The sequence below is a fragment of the Petaurus breviceps genome, unplaced genomic scaffold (genome assembly GCF_028583685.1).
Source record: "Petaurus breviceps papuanus isolate PSGF00001 unplaced genomic scaffold, PetGlider_PUasm1.0 91133, whole genome shotgun sequence".
NCBI lineage: Eukaryota > Metazoa > Chordata > Mammalia > Diprotodontia > Petauridae > Petaurus > Petaurus breviceps.
The window spans coordinates 9,444,954-9,460,032 of NW_027187419.1; the positions used below are offsets into that span (position 1 = coordinate 9,444,954).

A 15,079-nucleotide genomic window follows, 5' to 3' on the forward strand; every position below is an offset into this window, starting at 1 on the left:
GATTATCTTGATGCTTACTAGCTGTTCGACCCTGGGCAAGTCACTTCACTCTGTTTGTCCCAGTTTCATTATCTGTAAAATGAGCTGGAGAAGGAAATGGCAAGCTACTCCAGTATCTTGGGGTCCTGAAGAGTTGAAAACAAGAGAACAACAGCCACTGAGTAGGGCCTCTAACCAAAAAGAAAAGTGACAGCAAAACCATTTTTGCAAATCTAGATCAAAAGATTATAATGCCCATAACTAGATGGGCAAGTGTCTGTGAAATCCAACTAGGCACTAGCTATAAAGCAGGGACAGAGGAGCAGAGAAAACTCTCGAAGCCTGAATAATGTACAGGCCTGTGAAGCTCACGTAAGCCTACTTTAAACAATTTAGTGTGGACTGGGCTTAAAATGGGCTGGAACATTTCCTCCTCATTATTTCCACAATAAATAGTTTGAGGTGAGGTGTTTTTGTGTGTTTTCTTTTGTACACCAATTCACAGTTGGCATAGGGCCAGCATAGACCTATTCTTATGAAACCTGGCCTGGTAACTTTATTTAGCCCAAGGCTCCGGGAACCTGGGTTTCTTTCTTTCGTTCAACCAGAAAGACAGCCAGCCAACAACCTGTTACTGTCATATGCCCTTCCTCACCACTGGCAAACTGTGATTGTGCGGTTGGAGCTCAAAGAATGCCACCTTCCAAATGACCAGATCAAGTCAGCCAGCTCTTACAGAAAGCAGTGACTCAAACTGCAGTGGGTCTCCGCCCTAATCCAGAGATCCCCTCCTCTCTTTTCTGCTCCTTCCCTTCCCTCCAGTTCTGTTGTGACCTTGAAAAATTATGCCAGAATTTAGGTTGGCAGGAAGTTGTGATTTCGGACCTGATATTTGATAAAGGCTTCCACATATTGTAGCTTTCTCAATAGCTAAGCCACATTTCAAAGAGCCATCTCTGTCAGAATTTTCCTAAATGCCCTCTGGCGTTTTGGATGCCCACGTGTTGGTACCCTCCAGTAAGCACGCCTCCTCTATGGAAATTGTGCAGAGGCGCGGATGGATGTGTACAAATGCCAGTAAGATTTGCCAGGGCAAGTAACATTTTTGATTGCACAAGAAATTGGATGATCCCATAGCCTTCCCAAATTTGTTCAATGATCCGCAGTTTGCAAAGTATAAATGCTAGGGGAAGGGAGAGGACTCTAAAAATGTCTCTTGCCTTTGCATAGGACCAGAACTAGCTGGGAATTCAATTCTAGCAGAATTCCACCCAGCTCCATGGAGTGGGAGTACTGGGTGGTTTCTTTTTTCGTAAAGAAGCTTTTCAGGAGGGGCGCTGGTCCATTCGGGAAAGAGGGGGTGGCAGCGGGAGCGCCTTCCCTGGCACCAGAAGCCCCTGCTTGAGTCACAAAACATCCGATCCTTGGGAGATGGACGAGATCAGTTAGGTGCTTAACAGAGAGAAGCAGGTCCGTGGCTTGCGCCCGGAGACTAGATGCCAGGCAAGCGCGTGCGGGGTCGCGCGCTCCCAAACCTCAGAAGCTGGAGGCCCGGGGGCAGGAAGGGGCCAGGCTGGGTGGGGGGGGGGGGGGGCGGGTGGGGGGGAGGGGGCGGGCCCAGGGGCGGGGCTCGGCGCCGCGGCGGCGCTGGTCCTCTCCTGCAGCGTTTTAATCCTCTCTAGCAAGCGGCAGAGCCGAGTGCGGTTTTCTTTACATGGCCCCGACGGGAGGAACGCTAGCTGGGGTGGCTGCCCCCCGGCGTGTGCCCTCACTGAGCCTCGAGTCCTAGGTGTGCGCTCCTCTCCAACCTTATCTCCCGTTTCCCTCCGACCGTTTTTCCCGAGAAGATATGACCGAGTAGCTCCCCGCGCAAGGGCGGGATTTGCTTGGGATTTTCTTCATGGAAGCGATGTCCCCCCAGCAGGAGACTCTGGGGGGGCAGCCAGGGCGCTCCTCTTCTCTGACTGGAGAGTCCAGGATCGTGGGTGACACGGAGAGCAAAAAGGTGAGGACCTTGACCAATAGTCTCCCCCTGCTCTGTGCACCTCCGAGCCCCGCACGAAAAGCACCCACTGAAACCTTGTTCGTGAGCTGGGAGTCCGGGACTTTTTATCAATAAGGATAATGACCCCAGTCTTCCGGCATAAGGAACCCTCTGTCTCCTGTTCTCTGTTTCTAGCTGCCTTAGTCCAAGCCCATTTTCTTCTTTTTATCATGGTGTCACCTCCTTTCCCCCTTGCATCCTTTAGCAAAGATCCCCATTCCTTACCTCCCTCCCCCTTCACCCATATTCCAAGTCCCCTTTTTCATCTTAGCTTACAGCTCCTCTTCCGATCCCCACCTCCCTCCTCCATCCTCTGCTAGGATCAGAGTTCCAGCTCCGATCCCTATATTCTGGGGTATAAGCTTCTGATATCGGGGTGGGGGAAGATGTCATTTCCCCCAGAGGACTCCCCCCCTCCCATTTGCCTGCGAGATTCCATACTCCCTGGGGTTACCCTTCCAGTGCACGACTCTTTAATTGCGGTCGGCTTCGAGGTTAGCCAATCTACTAATCTGCTTCTCCGCAGCTCCCCGCCCTCCTCCCCAGCTAAACAATGCGTTTCCTCCCAAAAACTGCTGCTCGGGCTAAAGAGACTTGGCTTTGGTATTTGATCCTGTCTCCAGTTCTTCACCTTGCCTGGGTTGGATGTCTTCTGTATGTTATTAGCTTCTACCGTCTCTTTCCGTCCCCCCCTCTCCCACCGTATCCAGGGTTCGGGTCAGTATTAAGCTATATGGTGTCTCAACTAGAAGTTGGGTCGGTGGGCTGGGTAAATTTCTTCGAGTAACCTTGTGACCGCACCAACCGAGGTTTGGTGGAGGAGTCAAAGTTGTTTCAAGGGGTTGGATGTAGTAGATGACCCGGGGGCAGAATCGGAGCCACCCTCTTAATTGAGGGTGGCTTCCTCTGCCCTTCACCTTGTCCTCTCCAGCCTCCAGTCTCCTAGCCCCTTTGGCAGGAAAGGTATTCCTTTGGTGAAGAGCCTTCCTCCTGCTGGTCTGGCGAGGGAGGCGCGTGAGAGCCAGGGCCGGGGACAATGAGAGTGTCTTAGGTTCACTCCAGAGGACGGGAGGAGAAACGTTGAACAAGTTGTAGGTTTTCATTCGGATAAACACAGCCAAGGTGCAGCCGGATCTTTTCTGATCTGTCATATTCACCTGGAACCGTTCCCAAAAGCAAGTGCATTTTAGCCCTACCTGCCTCTCTAGACTTTCTAGGAGACTGATTATTGAGTTCTTAGCAGAGCCTGTTTTTCAGAACCATCCCATTGCTTGGGCATTCTAGTTTTAGACTGAGGGGTACCAGTCCAGCTTCTCTGGGGACCAATCGAGGCACTGATCATTTTAATAACCATAACTTTCAGTGATAGTAATAATAGTTCACATTTACTTAGGGTTTTAAGGGCCAGAGGTGAGGAGCCATCTCCTTAAAAAAATCCTTGAAGAATTGTGTGAATACCACTAGTTCCTGAGGGGATTATGCAGACAAGCCTTCGGGTCCTGATTTTGCTTCGATTCATAAATCTTCCCGACCAGGTTCGATTAGGTGGTTGAGTGGACTTAGGAAAGGAGTGAATTAGTTTTCTTTCTTGACTGGTTGTAAAGGTAATCCGTGAACCCTTCTCTGCCCGTTGGAATAAGAAGACTGTGGTGCAAAGGCATTTGCTGAGCCCCTTAAGGGCTGGATGTCTAGATTCCAGGGTACTATAAGGATGGGATTGTGTGACTGCAGTCAGGGACTTTGACTCACTGTCAAAGAGCATTTCACGAAGATGATGATGTATTTCTGGTAATGCTTGTTAGTCCCTAGTGGGAAGGACCTCTGTGTGCTTTTTTTTCGGGGGTGGGGGTGGGGGGGGGCTAATATGTGGCTTGAATGTCCTGGTCTTCCCAAAAGGAATGCTCCCAGCTTTGGTGTACGGTCAGGAACACTGGAATTGGTGACAGAGGACCTGAGCTGAGAATCCTGCCTCTAATCGAACTGCATGACCTTGGGGGAATTATTTCACCCCTCTAGACCTCAGTTTCCTCATCTTTGAAATGAGGGGGTGGGACTTCAACGTCCAGGACTACTGCCAATGTCTCTTCCAGCTCTAAATCCTGTGATTATATGAGATAAGTAAACAACAGACTTTCATCAAGTGGGGCCTGGGAATAACTTTGCCAAATGTAGAGTTGGCTAGTCATTTGGTAATTGGGTGTCTCCGTTCAAGAAATAAGATAATGAGAAATTCTGGCGGCGGCATGGTACTGTGGGGTGAGTACTGTCTCTGGATTGAGGGAACCTGGATTCAAATACCACCTCTAATGCTTTTCTACCTGTGTGACCTTGGGCAAATCACACCTAGCTAGCTTCCCGGGCTTCCTCACCTATAAAATGAGGCAGATCAGGTCCCTTCCAGCTCTGTTTTCATCATCCTCTATTCAATTCTTTTCTCCTTCTGCCTTAATGGATTAATGAGTGTTAAGTGTGCATCATACCATTAAAGACTACCATTATAATTTGTCAAATGAAAGAAAATCCCACTTTACCATCTTCTATGTTCTTTTAAAATCTGCCTTGCCTTTTTCCTTAAGGCATTGACCCTGCCTCCTTTACAAACCTTTAATGGGCTGCTGTATCCCAGAACTTTTATTTGCTTCTCACTCCCACCTCTCTCTTTTTTTTTCTTATCCTTATAGGGAAGTAATTTTGAATGACTGGGCCATTTTTTATCATAACTGACTTAACTTGTCCTAAATTTGTTTTTGAAAGACAACTATTTTAATTCGAGTCAGTTGTTTCTGCATTGTTCTAGACTCTGATGAATGATCATCCCTATATTTCTGAGTGTTGAAATCTTAGCTATTGAGGACTTCAGAAGGGATGGAATAAAGACAGGTGTCATAGAAAAATACTGAACTGGGAGTCAGAAAGCTTGAGTCCTTTTTCTGCCACTGGCTAGCTGTATTACCTTACGTCACTAACATCTGGACTTGAGTTTCTTCATCTCTAAAAGGAAGATTTTTGAATTGGAAATTTATGGTTTCAAAAATAGTCTGAGTCTAAATCAGACCATTTAGTGCCACCTTCAAAATGTCTGCACGGTCTTTAAATGTGACATTGGGCACCATTGAGAATAGTGACACAGATAGATCTCAGATGAAAAGTCCTAAGTGTTTTTAGGCAAATGACTGTTGGAATAGTACAGTGCCTGTCACAGAGAACAAAAAATGCTTGTAGAATAGCCTTCCAAGGGGACTCTTTAGAAGGCAGCATTAATATACATATAAAAGTTCATAGGATAATAGGTCATAGAATCATAGTTTTATAAAGGGAAGGGACCTTAGAAATCATCTAATTGTATCCTCTTATTTTACAGTTTAGAGAACTGAGGTCATAAGAAGTTGACTTGCCCAATGTCACACAGACAGTAGTAAAACCAGATTTGAACCCTGTTGCTCTGACAACGATCTTAGCACTTCTACTCAGGGCCATAGAGCCTCTCTGAGTTCTGATATGTTTGTTTAAAAAAGAAAAGAAAAGGTCATCTCATATTTTAGTTATACCTCATATAATGATAATAATAACTAGCATTTATATAGGGTATTAAGGTTTACAAGTCACTTTACATATATACTTCACACATATTACATATAATTACATATACATATTCCTGGAATCAGGAAGACCTGAGTTGAAATCCAGTCTCAGGCACTTGCTAGTTGTGTGACCCTGGCACACTCCAGTATCTTTGCCAAGAAAGTCCCATGTCCACAGGGTCTCGAAGAGTTGGGCGCAACTGAACAACAGCAAGGATACATCTTATTACATATTAGCTAATTTGATCTTCATAACAACCCTGTGAATTAGGTGCTATTATTATGCCTATTTTACAGATGAGAAAACTGAACCTTTCCCAGGGTTACAAAGCTAGCGTTTGAGGAAGGTTTTGAACTCGAATCTAACTGACTGCAAGTCCAACATTCGATCCATTGTACCACCTAGTTGCTTATGTCATATCCAGTGACTTGAAAGGAAACCTGAAATTTAGAGTCAGAGTCAGAAGATTTGGGTTTGAATCCCTACTCTGTCACTAGCTTTGTCCATTTGGGCTGGTGATGTAGCCTACCTGCAAGTACCTGCCTTCCTTGTAGGTTTGCTGTGAGGAAAGTGCTCTGTGAGCTTTAGCTGTTGAGAGCACCTAGGGAAGTCCCCAAGTTTTGACTCTTCAGTTATGCTCTGAAGTTACATGGAGAAGCCAATTAGAACAAGTGCCTTCTGAGAAGCCTTTGTGTTCTACTCCAAAACAATCTGAATCCTGACCTGTCAGTGTTGATTGAAAGCTACTCATTTTTCTTTTCTTTTTTTCTTTTTTTTAAAGGAGGTGGGGGAAGACAGCCAAGCCAAAAATGATGCTAAAATAGCTCTAACATTTTGAAAACTGAATAAATCTACTAGCAGCAAAAGGAGTCTAAATGTAGCAGCTGCAATTGCACCCTTTATTTCTGATTTTTCTGCCCACACTTTCCAAATCAAAATATGTCTGGAGGCATGCACTGCTGGAACTCTCCTAGATCCAGATTTGACCTTGTGTGCCTCTTTTTCATTTGGCATGGACAATCTAGGAAGGTTAGAGTAGAATTTGTTATTCACTCATGACTCTGAGAAAGACTGTGCTTATGGCTTTGATGGAACTATACCAAAGAATGTAAATAAACCACTTAGGCTGCTGTCTACTTGCATGACTATAGGCAAATTACTTGCTTCCTTAACTACAAAATGGAGATAATTATACTACCTACCTCCCAGGACTGTTGAGAGGAACAAATGGGAGAATATAAGTATCTAGCACATAGTAGGTAATTTTTGGGACACCTTGTATTTATCTTGCTCTGAAGGCAGTGAGTGCTGTTCTATAGAAAGCTCTCTAGGGATAATGAAGAAGTATTAAACAAATTTGTAGCTTTTGCTTTGGACAGTTGGGTTGCAGCCTGATCAATTATTCAATAGAAGGGCAGCTTCACCATTTCCTCAGAGTAAGTTTAAATAGCTTAAAACTGCACTAAGACTTTTGGGATACTCTGTATATCTAAGTCCAGGAGACTGACAGGCACTGTACTATTCCAATAGTCATTTGCCTAGAAACACTTGGGACTTTTTATCTGAGATCTATCTGTGTCACTATTCTCAATGGTGCCCAAGGTCACATCTAAAAAATTTGAATTTTAGTGGGGGGATTGTGTTACAAAAGACAGGGAAAATATATTTTTGCAGTGATAGAAAACAATTACATATGAAAATATATCAAATCAACTGTAATATAGTTGGATTTGGAAGAGGATGATCTCCAACCTGATCTGTCACTAATTATTTCTCTGATTTTTTAGCAAAGTACTTCCCTTCTTTGGGTCTCAATTTCCTCATTCATAAAATAAGAGGATCCAACTGACTGAAAAATCTGTGAGGGTCTTCTGAGTGCTAACATTTCATGACTGCCTTTAAGCATATGCAAATGAATAAAAATTAATTTCTTCTAAACAAAGGTGAAGTCTGAAGGGGAGACAAGTTGTAAGGTAAGCAGGATGCAGAGTTGTTATGGGGGGAAGAGAATAAGCATTTATATAACATCTGCTATGTGCCAGACACAATGCAAAGTGCTTTTTACAATTATTATCTAATTCAGGCACCCAGACTAAGCGCTTTTTATAAATATTATCTAGTCTGATCCTCACAACAAAGGTTCAATGACTTGCCCTGGATCACACAAAACTAGAGTGTTTTGAACTCAGGTCTTCCTAACTCCAGGGCCAGTATTCTAGCCACTGTGCCACTTAAGGAAATAGTAAGAGAGTCTAAGGAAGAACTTGTTTATTAAGGTAATTGTAGGTCATATGGGCATGGAGGCCATCTAGACCACCTTCATTTTACAGATGAGGAACTTGAGTCTTAGAGAATTAAGCAAACACCTTGCTCACTAGTCATACAGAGAGTGCATGTTGAAGTTGGGACTCCCACTTATGCTCTCACAGGTCTTCTGACTACTTGTTTCTGGTTCTTGAATATTGTCTGATGTTATTGACATAAATGCTGATTTTTTTATTCATTTAACACTGAGAAGCATGGGTACAATGAATAGAGAGCTGGCCTCAGAGCCAGGAAGATTAGGTTAATGTCCCACCTGACATGCACTAGCTGGGCAACCCTTGGCAAATCATTTAACTCGGATTTCTCTGAGTAACTCTCTAAGACTGCTATAAATCTCAGAGAAAGTGCTAAACTATATTGGTAGAAGGAAATTTTTTATCCAGGAATTCCCAATTCCATTAAAATGACAGGTTTGGGGCCTTATCCCTCACAGTAATGCTAGCTGCCCTCTAATCTTTCCTTATCTTTACCTTTTGGAATTACAGGCTTATATATTTCAAGCTGGAAGGGATCTCATTTGACAGATGAGGAAATTGAGGCCTAGAGGAACAAAATGACTTGCTGAAGGGGTGGCTAGGTGGTGAAGTGAATAGAGCACTGGCCCTGGAGTCAGGAGGACCTGAGTTCAAATCTGGCCTCTGACACTTAACACAAAAACTAGCCATGTGACCTTGGGCAAGTCACTTAACCTCAATTGTCTTCCAAAAAGCAAAAAAAAAAATCACTTTGCTTTAAGAGAAGCAACAAAATTCAAACCCAGATTCTATGCCTCCAAACCCAGTGTTCTTTTCACTTCTGTACCATATTGACTGCCTTTACTTATTCTTTAAGGCTCTACCAAGATGTCACCTTCCCTGAGTTCATCAAATGAAAATATTCTTTCCTTTTCAAATTTTCCTAGAGTACTTTGCCTGAATCTTTCCCTTTGACCTCATGATACCACAACTCTTTATTATCTGTGCATGCCTCATACTTCCCTAAACTAGATTAGAAGATTATTGATGGAAAAGATGACATTACTTTTCATCTTTGTCTCCCTAGCAACCAGCACCCTTTTTGTTCCTGATGTATTTCAAGTGCCTTTCCCTCTAATTAGTATATTAGTAGCAAATACTATTGAGAAGGATGGGTGATGTAGGTCAGCCAGGGGATACCTGAGTTCAAATCCCAGCTCTGACACTCATTAGTTATATGACTTATTTTGCTAGATTCTTGTGAGGATCTAATGAAGTATGGAAAATTGCTTTGCTGCCTTTAAAGTCTCATATAAATGTCAGGTATTATTTTTGGCATGCTTTTTGTGATTGATTTTTGCCCACTTGAGTGTCTGTCTGTCTCACATGTTTTAGTAAAGCAATTCCTTTTGGGGTGGCTGGCTAGCCTGGTTTCATTACTTATAATGCCATCTTGTTTGTTACCAGAACGCTTTACACATTCTCCAAATTTATCACAGTAGGCTCAAAATGCACAAACTCATGGGGCTGTGTTTGACCATTATGTGTGTGGACACATGGAATCACACGTTTCTGAGAAATCTGCTATGGTGCATGCACGTGGGAAACAGCTCTACATTTTTCTGCCCTTGTAAGATCTTTTATTGACTCTAGGAAGAAGCTCTTGTTGCCAGGATTGTTATGGCTTTTAATAAGAGTACAATGGTGATTTATTTATTAGCTCAAGGAAGAGGAAATAATTTATTGTTCTCAAAAGGTTGTGGGTGGTAGAACAGAGAAATTTGTGGGTTTTTTCCATGGTGACAGTTAAAGGAAGTGTCTGTTATACATTTTGTAATTAGACAAGACAGTGTGGTATAGTAGGAGAGGGCTGATGTTCTAAATCTGGGAACCAGGCCTTAGGACAAGGACTGTCCTTTGTGTCCTTGGCCATCCCAACCTTTCTCAACATATGAGTCTTCAGAATGGTAATGGTAATATCTGTGCTACTGCTGAGTGATGCTATGGCTAGAGCCCTGGGCTGGAATCAGGAAGATTCATCTTCTTGAGTTCAAATCAGGCTCTGATACTTACTAGATGCCTGACCCATGGCAGGTCACTTAACCCTCTTTGCCTCAGTTCCCCATTTATAAAATGAGCTGGAGAAAGAAATGGCAAGTTAGTCTAGTATTTTTGCCAAGAAAACCCCAAATGGGGTCATGAAGAGTTGAACAGGACTGAATAACAAGAAGCTACTGCAATTTCTTACTGAGTTGTTAAGCATTAAATGTAATTCCCTCTTTCCCTGGGGCAGAAGAGCTTTAGTGGTATAAATATGGGGTTAAAGGGCTTATCTTCAGATTCTGGCTCTGCCATTAGCTGTGCACTTTAAATCAAGTCACTCTGTGCCTCAGTTTCCTTAACTCTAAAATAGGGATGATAATACTTGTACTGTTGGTGGAGTTGTGAGGCTTGGATGAGATAATTTATATGTGTATGTATGTATATTATATCACTTGGTAACTATAAAGCTCTCTTTAAGTATAAGCAAATAATGATAAAGTATAATAGTCAGAAGTTCCTCAAGTAAAATAGCAATTGTCGGTCAGATACCGAAAACAGCATGCTGTAGTGAATGCATATTGCACTGACTTTATGATAAATAATTCACTATATTAGAGCAACTTATCATCCATGTTGTCTCACCAGTTCCCTATAGTTTGGTTTTAGTGAAAAGTCTCATCTGAACAGTAACAGGCATTCATCTGGCACTTTGAGGTTTTCAAGGTGCTTTATGTATATCGGTACCATATCCCTGGAAGGATTGTTATTTCTCTTTTACAGATTAGAAAAGTGAGACTTAGGGAGGTCAAGGCCACAAAACCAGTGAACCCAGGCCTTCCTGAAAACTTTATGTTCAGAACACAATAGGTGAGTTTAGGGAGGGATGAGAGAGCTGATATTCAACCAAGGATGATGAGATAACTGAATACACCTGTCCAAGGAATAAAGTGAAATCTGTTCCTGTATCATAGAATCTTAGACTTGTGAGTTGCCTCACAGTCTGCCTATCAGTCTCTACTGTGTGATTACCCCACAGGTAGTCAAGTTGTTATTTGAAGATTTCCAGGGAGGAAACCACACTTCTTTCCTACTGAGGCACATAATCCTACTTTTAGACAGCTTGAATTGTTAGGCAGTTTTTCTTTTTCCTGCACAAAATTTGCCACCCTATAATTTTTACCCAGTGGGGTCAAACCAGACAAATCCCCTCCTATTTCCAGCTTGAGTAGAGTTGTTCCTGAAGGGTCCCTTCCTCTTTAGCGGAAGACTAGGTGACTCAGGTTCTGCATCAGAGGATATCTCATAGCACAAGAGCATAGATTGAGAGGTGAAAGGGACCAAGGAGACCAATTAGCACAACCAACCCCATCATTTTATGAATGACGAAGTGAATTGCAGAAGGGGACTTCTTTGGTCAAGGAAATTCCTTTACCCAAAACTGGGGCTGCTACCTAGATTAATTTTGAAGGACAATAGTAGCCAGAGGTGACTTGGAATTTAGTTTTAAAGTGTTACTGTGGTCATTTTGTCATAGGATTATTTTACAGGTAAGGAAACTGAGTCCCAGAGAAGTGAATTGCTGGAGGTTGCAGCTTTTAGAAGCAGGATTTGACTAAGGTGTAATCTTATGTAGGACTGTGAGGAAATACCATTGGATCAGGCTGTGTTAGCTGAATGGGTGATTTGTCTTTTTGCTGCTGCCATTAATTACCTATGGTCAAGTTCCTTTAGTTTTCTCCAAGTTAGTTTCCTCATCTGAAGAGTGAGGCAATTGTACTACCTGACCTAAGGATCACTTCCAGCTGAAAGGCCTGTGACTTCCTAAAAACCCTAGGAGAAACTTCAGTGTAATCAGCATGCTGGGTTTGGTATCAGAAGCCTGGGTTATTCCAGTTTTTCCATTTAATACCTTTGTGACCTTAAGCTAGTCATTCATCCTTCCTGGACTGCAGCTTGTTGTTTGTAAAATGTCAAGGTTGCACAAGTTGGCCTCTGAGGTCACTTTGAACCCTCAATCCATGATCTTGTGAAATTTGTCTGAGGTAATTTTGTGCTCCTTTCCTCCCTACTCCATCCTTACAATAGATAATGAAAATGGGTCCTGATTCAGAACCACTAGGAATCTTTTTTCTAATAACTTATTGCTTTGCTGACAAATGAAGCCTGGAGCAAATACCATGTATGGTAGCTATTGTGATAGAGCTTTTTGGACTGATTTAGAATGGAGGAGGTCTTCATCGTTTACTTTATGGTAGAATTGGCTGTGCAGTGTCAGAGTGTGGGGTGTGAAGGCTTAACTTTTGTGGAATGTTCAGGGGGCCAAAAGGCTGGAATGTGGCCTGACAGAAGGAGCAGAGGTTATAGTTCCATTCCTGCAACCAGCAGTAGTTCTGGTTGGAGGAAAGAACCCACTCCATTGATGATTTTTGTTTTAGTCTCCTCTAATCCTAGTACAGACAAAGAAAACAAGTGACTTCCCAGCAGCAGAAATAGCCCTGGTAGTAGCCTCTGTGTACTGGTCAGTGGTACTCTAATCTAATGAGGACAGAAATCTACTATGTGGGCTAGCCAAGGCAAGGGAACATGCTAAAGGGGGAGACAATATGCAAACAATTATGTACATACAAATTATATATATACACACACACACACATACATATGGTAATTTGGGAGGTAAGTCTCAGAAGGAAAGCATTAACATGGAAGGGGACCAGGAAAGGCCTGTTTCAGAAGATGGGATTGGAACTGAGACTTAAAAGAAGAAAAGGAAGTCAACCTGTTTCCTGTCTGGATATAAGTGTGGTTCTCAGAAATGGAACATGAGAGCAGACTTCAACTTAGGTCTTTTAAAAGTCTCCTTAAGTTACTCATTCTGTGGCCTGGGCACACTTCCCTCACACACACAACCCCCTTGTAATTCAGGAGAGTATCTGCCTTCTGTTTCTCCTCTGTCCCTCCAGCTTCTCACCCTTTTGCTTATAAGGCATAGGCAGTAGATATCAGGCTTGTATTACATTCAAATTCAGCTATTATCAACTTATTTTATTCCAATTAGAGCCAGTTAAAAATGTAACAGGCTATTGTTCAGTTGTGTCCAAAGTGACTTGTTGGGACAGTACCGAAATGACTTAACAGCAAGAACTAATCAATTCTTTTTTTCCACATGTTCAGTCGTTTTCAGTTGTGTCCCACTCTTCGTGACCCCTTTTGGAGGTGTTTTTTTTTTTTTTGGCAAAGATACTGGAGTGGTTTGATGTTTCCTTCCCCAGATCATTTGACAGAGGCAAACAGGGTTAAGTCACTTGCCCAGGGGCACACAACTAGTAATTATCTGAGGTCAGCTATAAACTCAGCAAGGTGAGTCTTCCTGATTCCAGGCCTGGTGCTCTAGTCACTTCACCATCTAGCTTCCCTAATGGGCTCTCTCTGGATATAATGAGTTCTTTGGAGTTCTTCAAATAGAGAGGCTGAATAATCACACCTGATAGGGTGATTTCGCAGAGAAGATTCTTGGTCATTTGAAGTGATAGCCTCTGTGGTCCCTTCCAGCTCTTTTGGATTCTGTGGTTCCATGAATCTAATAAGAATAGAAACTTTCTGAGGGCAGGGATTGTTTCTTTTCTCTCTTTGTGTCCTTAGTGCCTAAAGCATTGAGTGCCATACTCACACTACATGCGAGCACATATAAATGCTTGTTGACTTTTTACTTTTGTTAATATGTGACAGGAAACATGCATTTTCACAATTCCATCTAAAATTTGCAATTGCTTACTTATAGTCTTATCCTCTTACATTCAAGAAAAGTAAGTTATGAATCATAATCTTATGAAGCCTTTTAAAGGGGAAGGGGAAAAGGAAGCACTTTCCCATGTTGGTCAGGAGAATTTAACTGTATGGTTTAATTTAATGCCTGTTTATATAATATATAGTAAAGTACAGTGCAGTACCTTCGACACTACCTTATATAGAAGAAAAAAAGATTATATTCCAAGAAGATGTCCTCATTGTCCCATGGAAAGAAGGCATTGGTAAAGTCATGCTTTGAGAGTATTTTAACCCTAGAAGGGAGCACATACCCTGTGCTCTGGTCTTTAACTGTAGGCAGATAGCATTTGCTTTACCTGGATTGGCTAAGTAACCCTGGGTAGGACATAATCACAAGTAAAAAGAAGCTAGCTACCCACTAATCACTCACTAATCTGCCCACTATCTGAAGTGTTAGTTTAGCCAGAAGTCAAAACCTTGTTGAGATAATTGAGCTAGAATCATGGAGCAGGGTTTAAAAGAATCCTGTTACCTTCTTACAAATCTAGTGGCTTGCTATTTACCAGCTTTTACAAATAGTTTACAGGCTCGTTGTCTTTGAAAAATGGAAGAAACCCACAGTTTGCTTATTGTCCACTAAATTATATGCTCTAGCCACAGACCGATGTGTGGATGGGGCTAGTGGATAGAGTAATTTGGACTTAGGGTCAGAAAGTTCTTGTTTGGAATCTGACTTCAGGTCCTTCTTACTATCCCTGAACTTCTCTGACTCTCAGTTTGCTTATCTGATAAGTGGGGATAATACTAGTACCTACCTTAGAGGGTTGTTGTGAAAACAGCATATGGTAATATACAAGATGTCCCAAAAGTCTTGGTGCAGTTTTAATCTTTAAGTGAATAGTTTTTATATTAAAATTTAAAACTGCACTAAGACTTTTGGGATACTCTGTATTTGCTCACCTTGAAAGATCTACCGTGTTTCCCCGATAATAAGATCTATCCCGAAAATAAGCCCTCCCCTTACTGTGTAAGATTCCTCTAAAATAAGCCCTCCCCCAAAAATAAGCCCTATTGAGATTGCTACTGTACTGAAGGTGATCCCCTGCGCTACACGCTACATTATTGTGCCCCCCCCCGTGAAACGCACGCCGCGCTCCGAGCTGCATCCAATCAGAGCTGCAGCAGTGAGCGCGTCATTCTGTTCTTCCCCAGTGATTTGCTTATTGAATAAAGGTACATTTTTTTGTTCACATTTACCTGTTTATTAAAATTGCTGTCAATGTTCATTAAAATAAGCCCTCCCCTGAAAATAAGCCCTCTGGTGTTTTTCTGTCCAAAAAAATTAATAAGACAGTGTCTTATTATCGGGGAAACATGGTATATAAAT

The 15,079-nt window shown here is 42.4% G+C and overlaps 1 protein-coding gene across 2 annotated transcripts in view; it reads left to right on the forward strand.

Moving 5' to 3' along the window:
• Window positions 1-1,592: 1,592 nt before the first annotated feature.
• Window positions 1,593-15,079, forward strand: part of ARHGAP20 (Rho GTPase activating protein 20) — a 176,209-nt gene continuing 162,722 nt past the window's right edge. For both annotated transcript variants that reach the window (XM_069080433.1, XM_069080434.1), the window contains exon 1: window positions 1,593-1,984. In XM_069080433.1, the coding sequence (XP_068936534.1) occupies window positions 1,880-1,984 (105 nt within the window). In that variant the 5' untranslated portion in view covers window positions 1,593-1,879. The remainder of the gene's footprint in view (window positions 1,985-15,079) is intronic.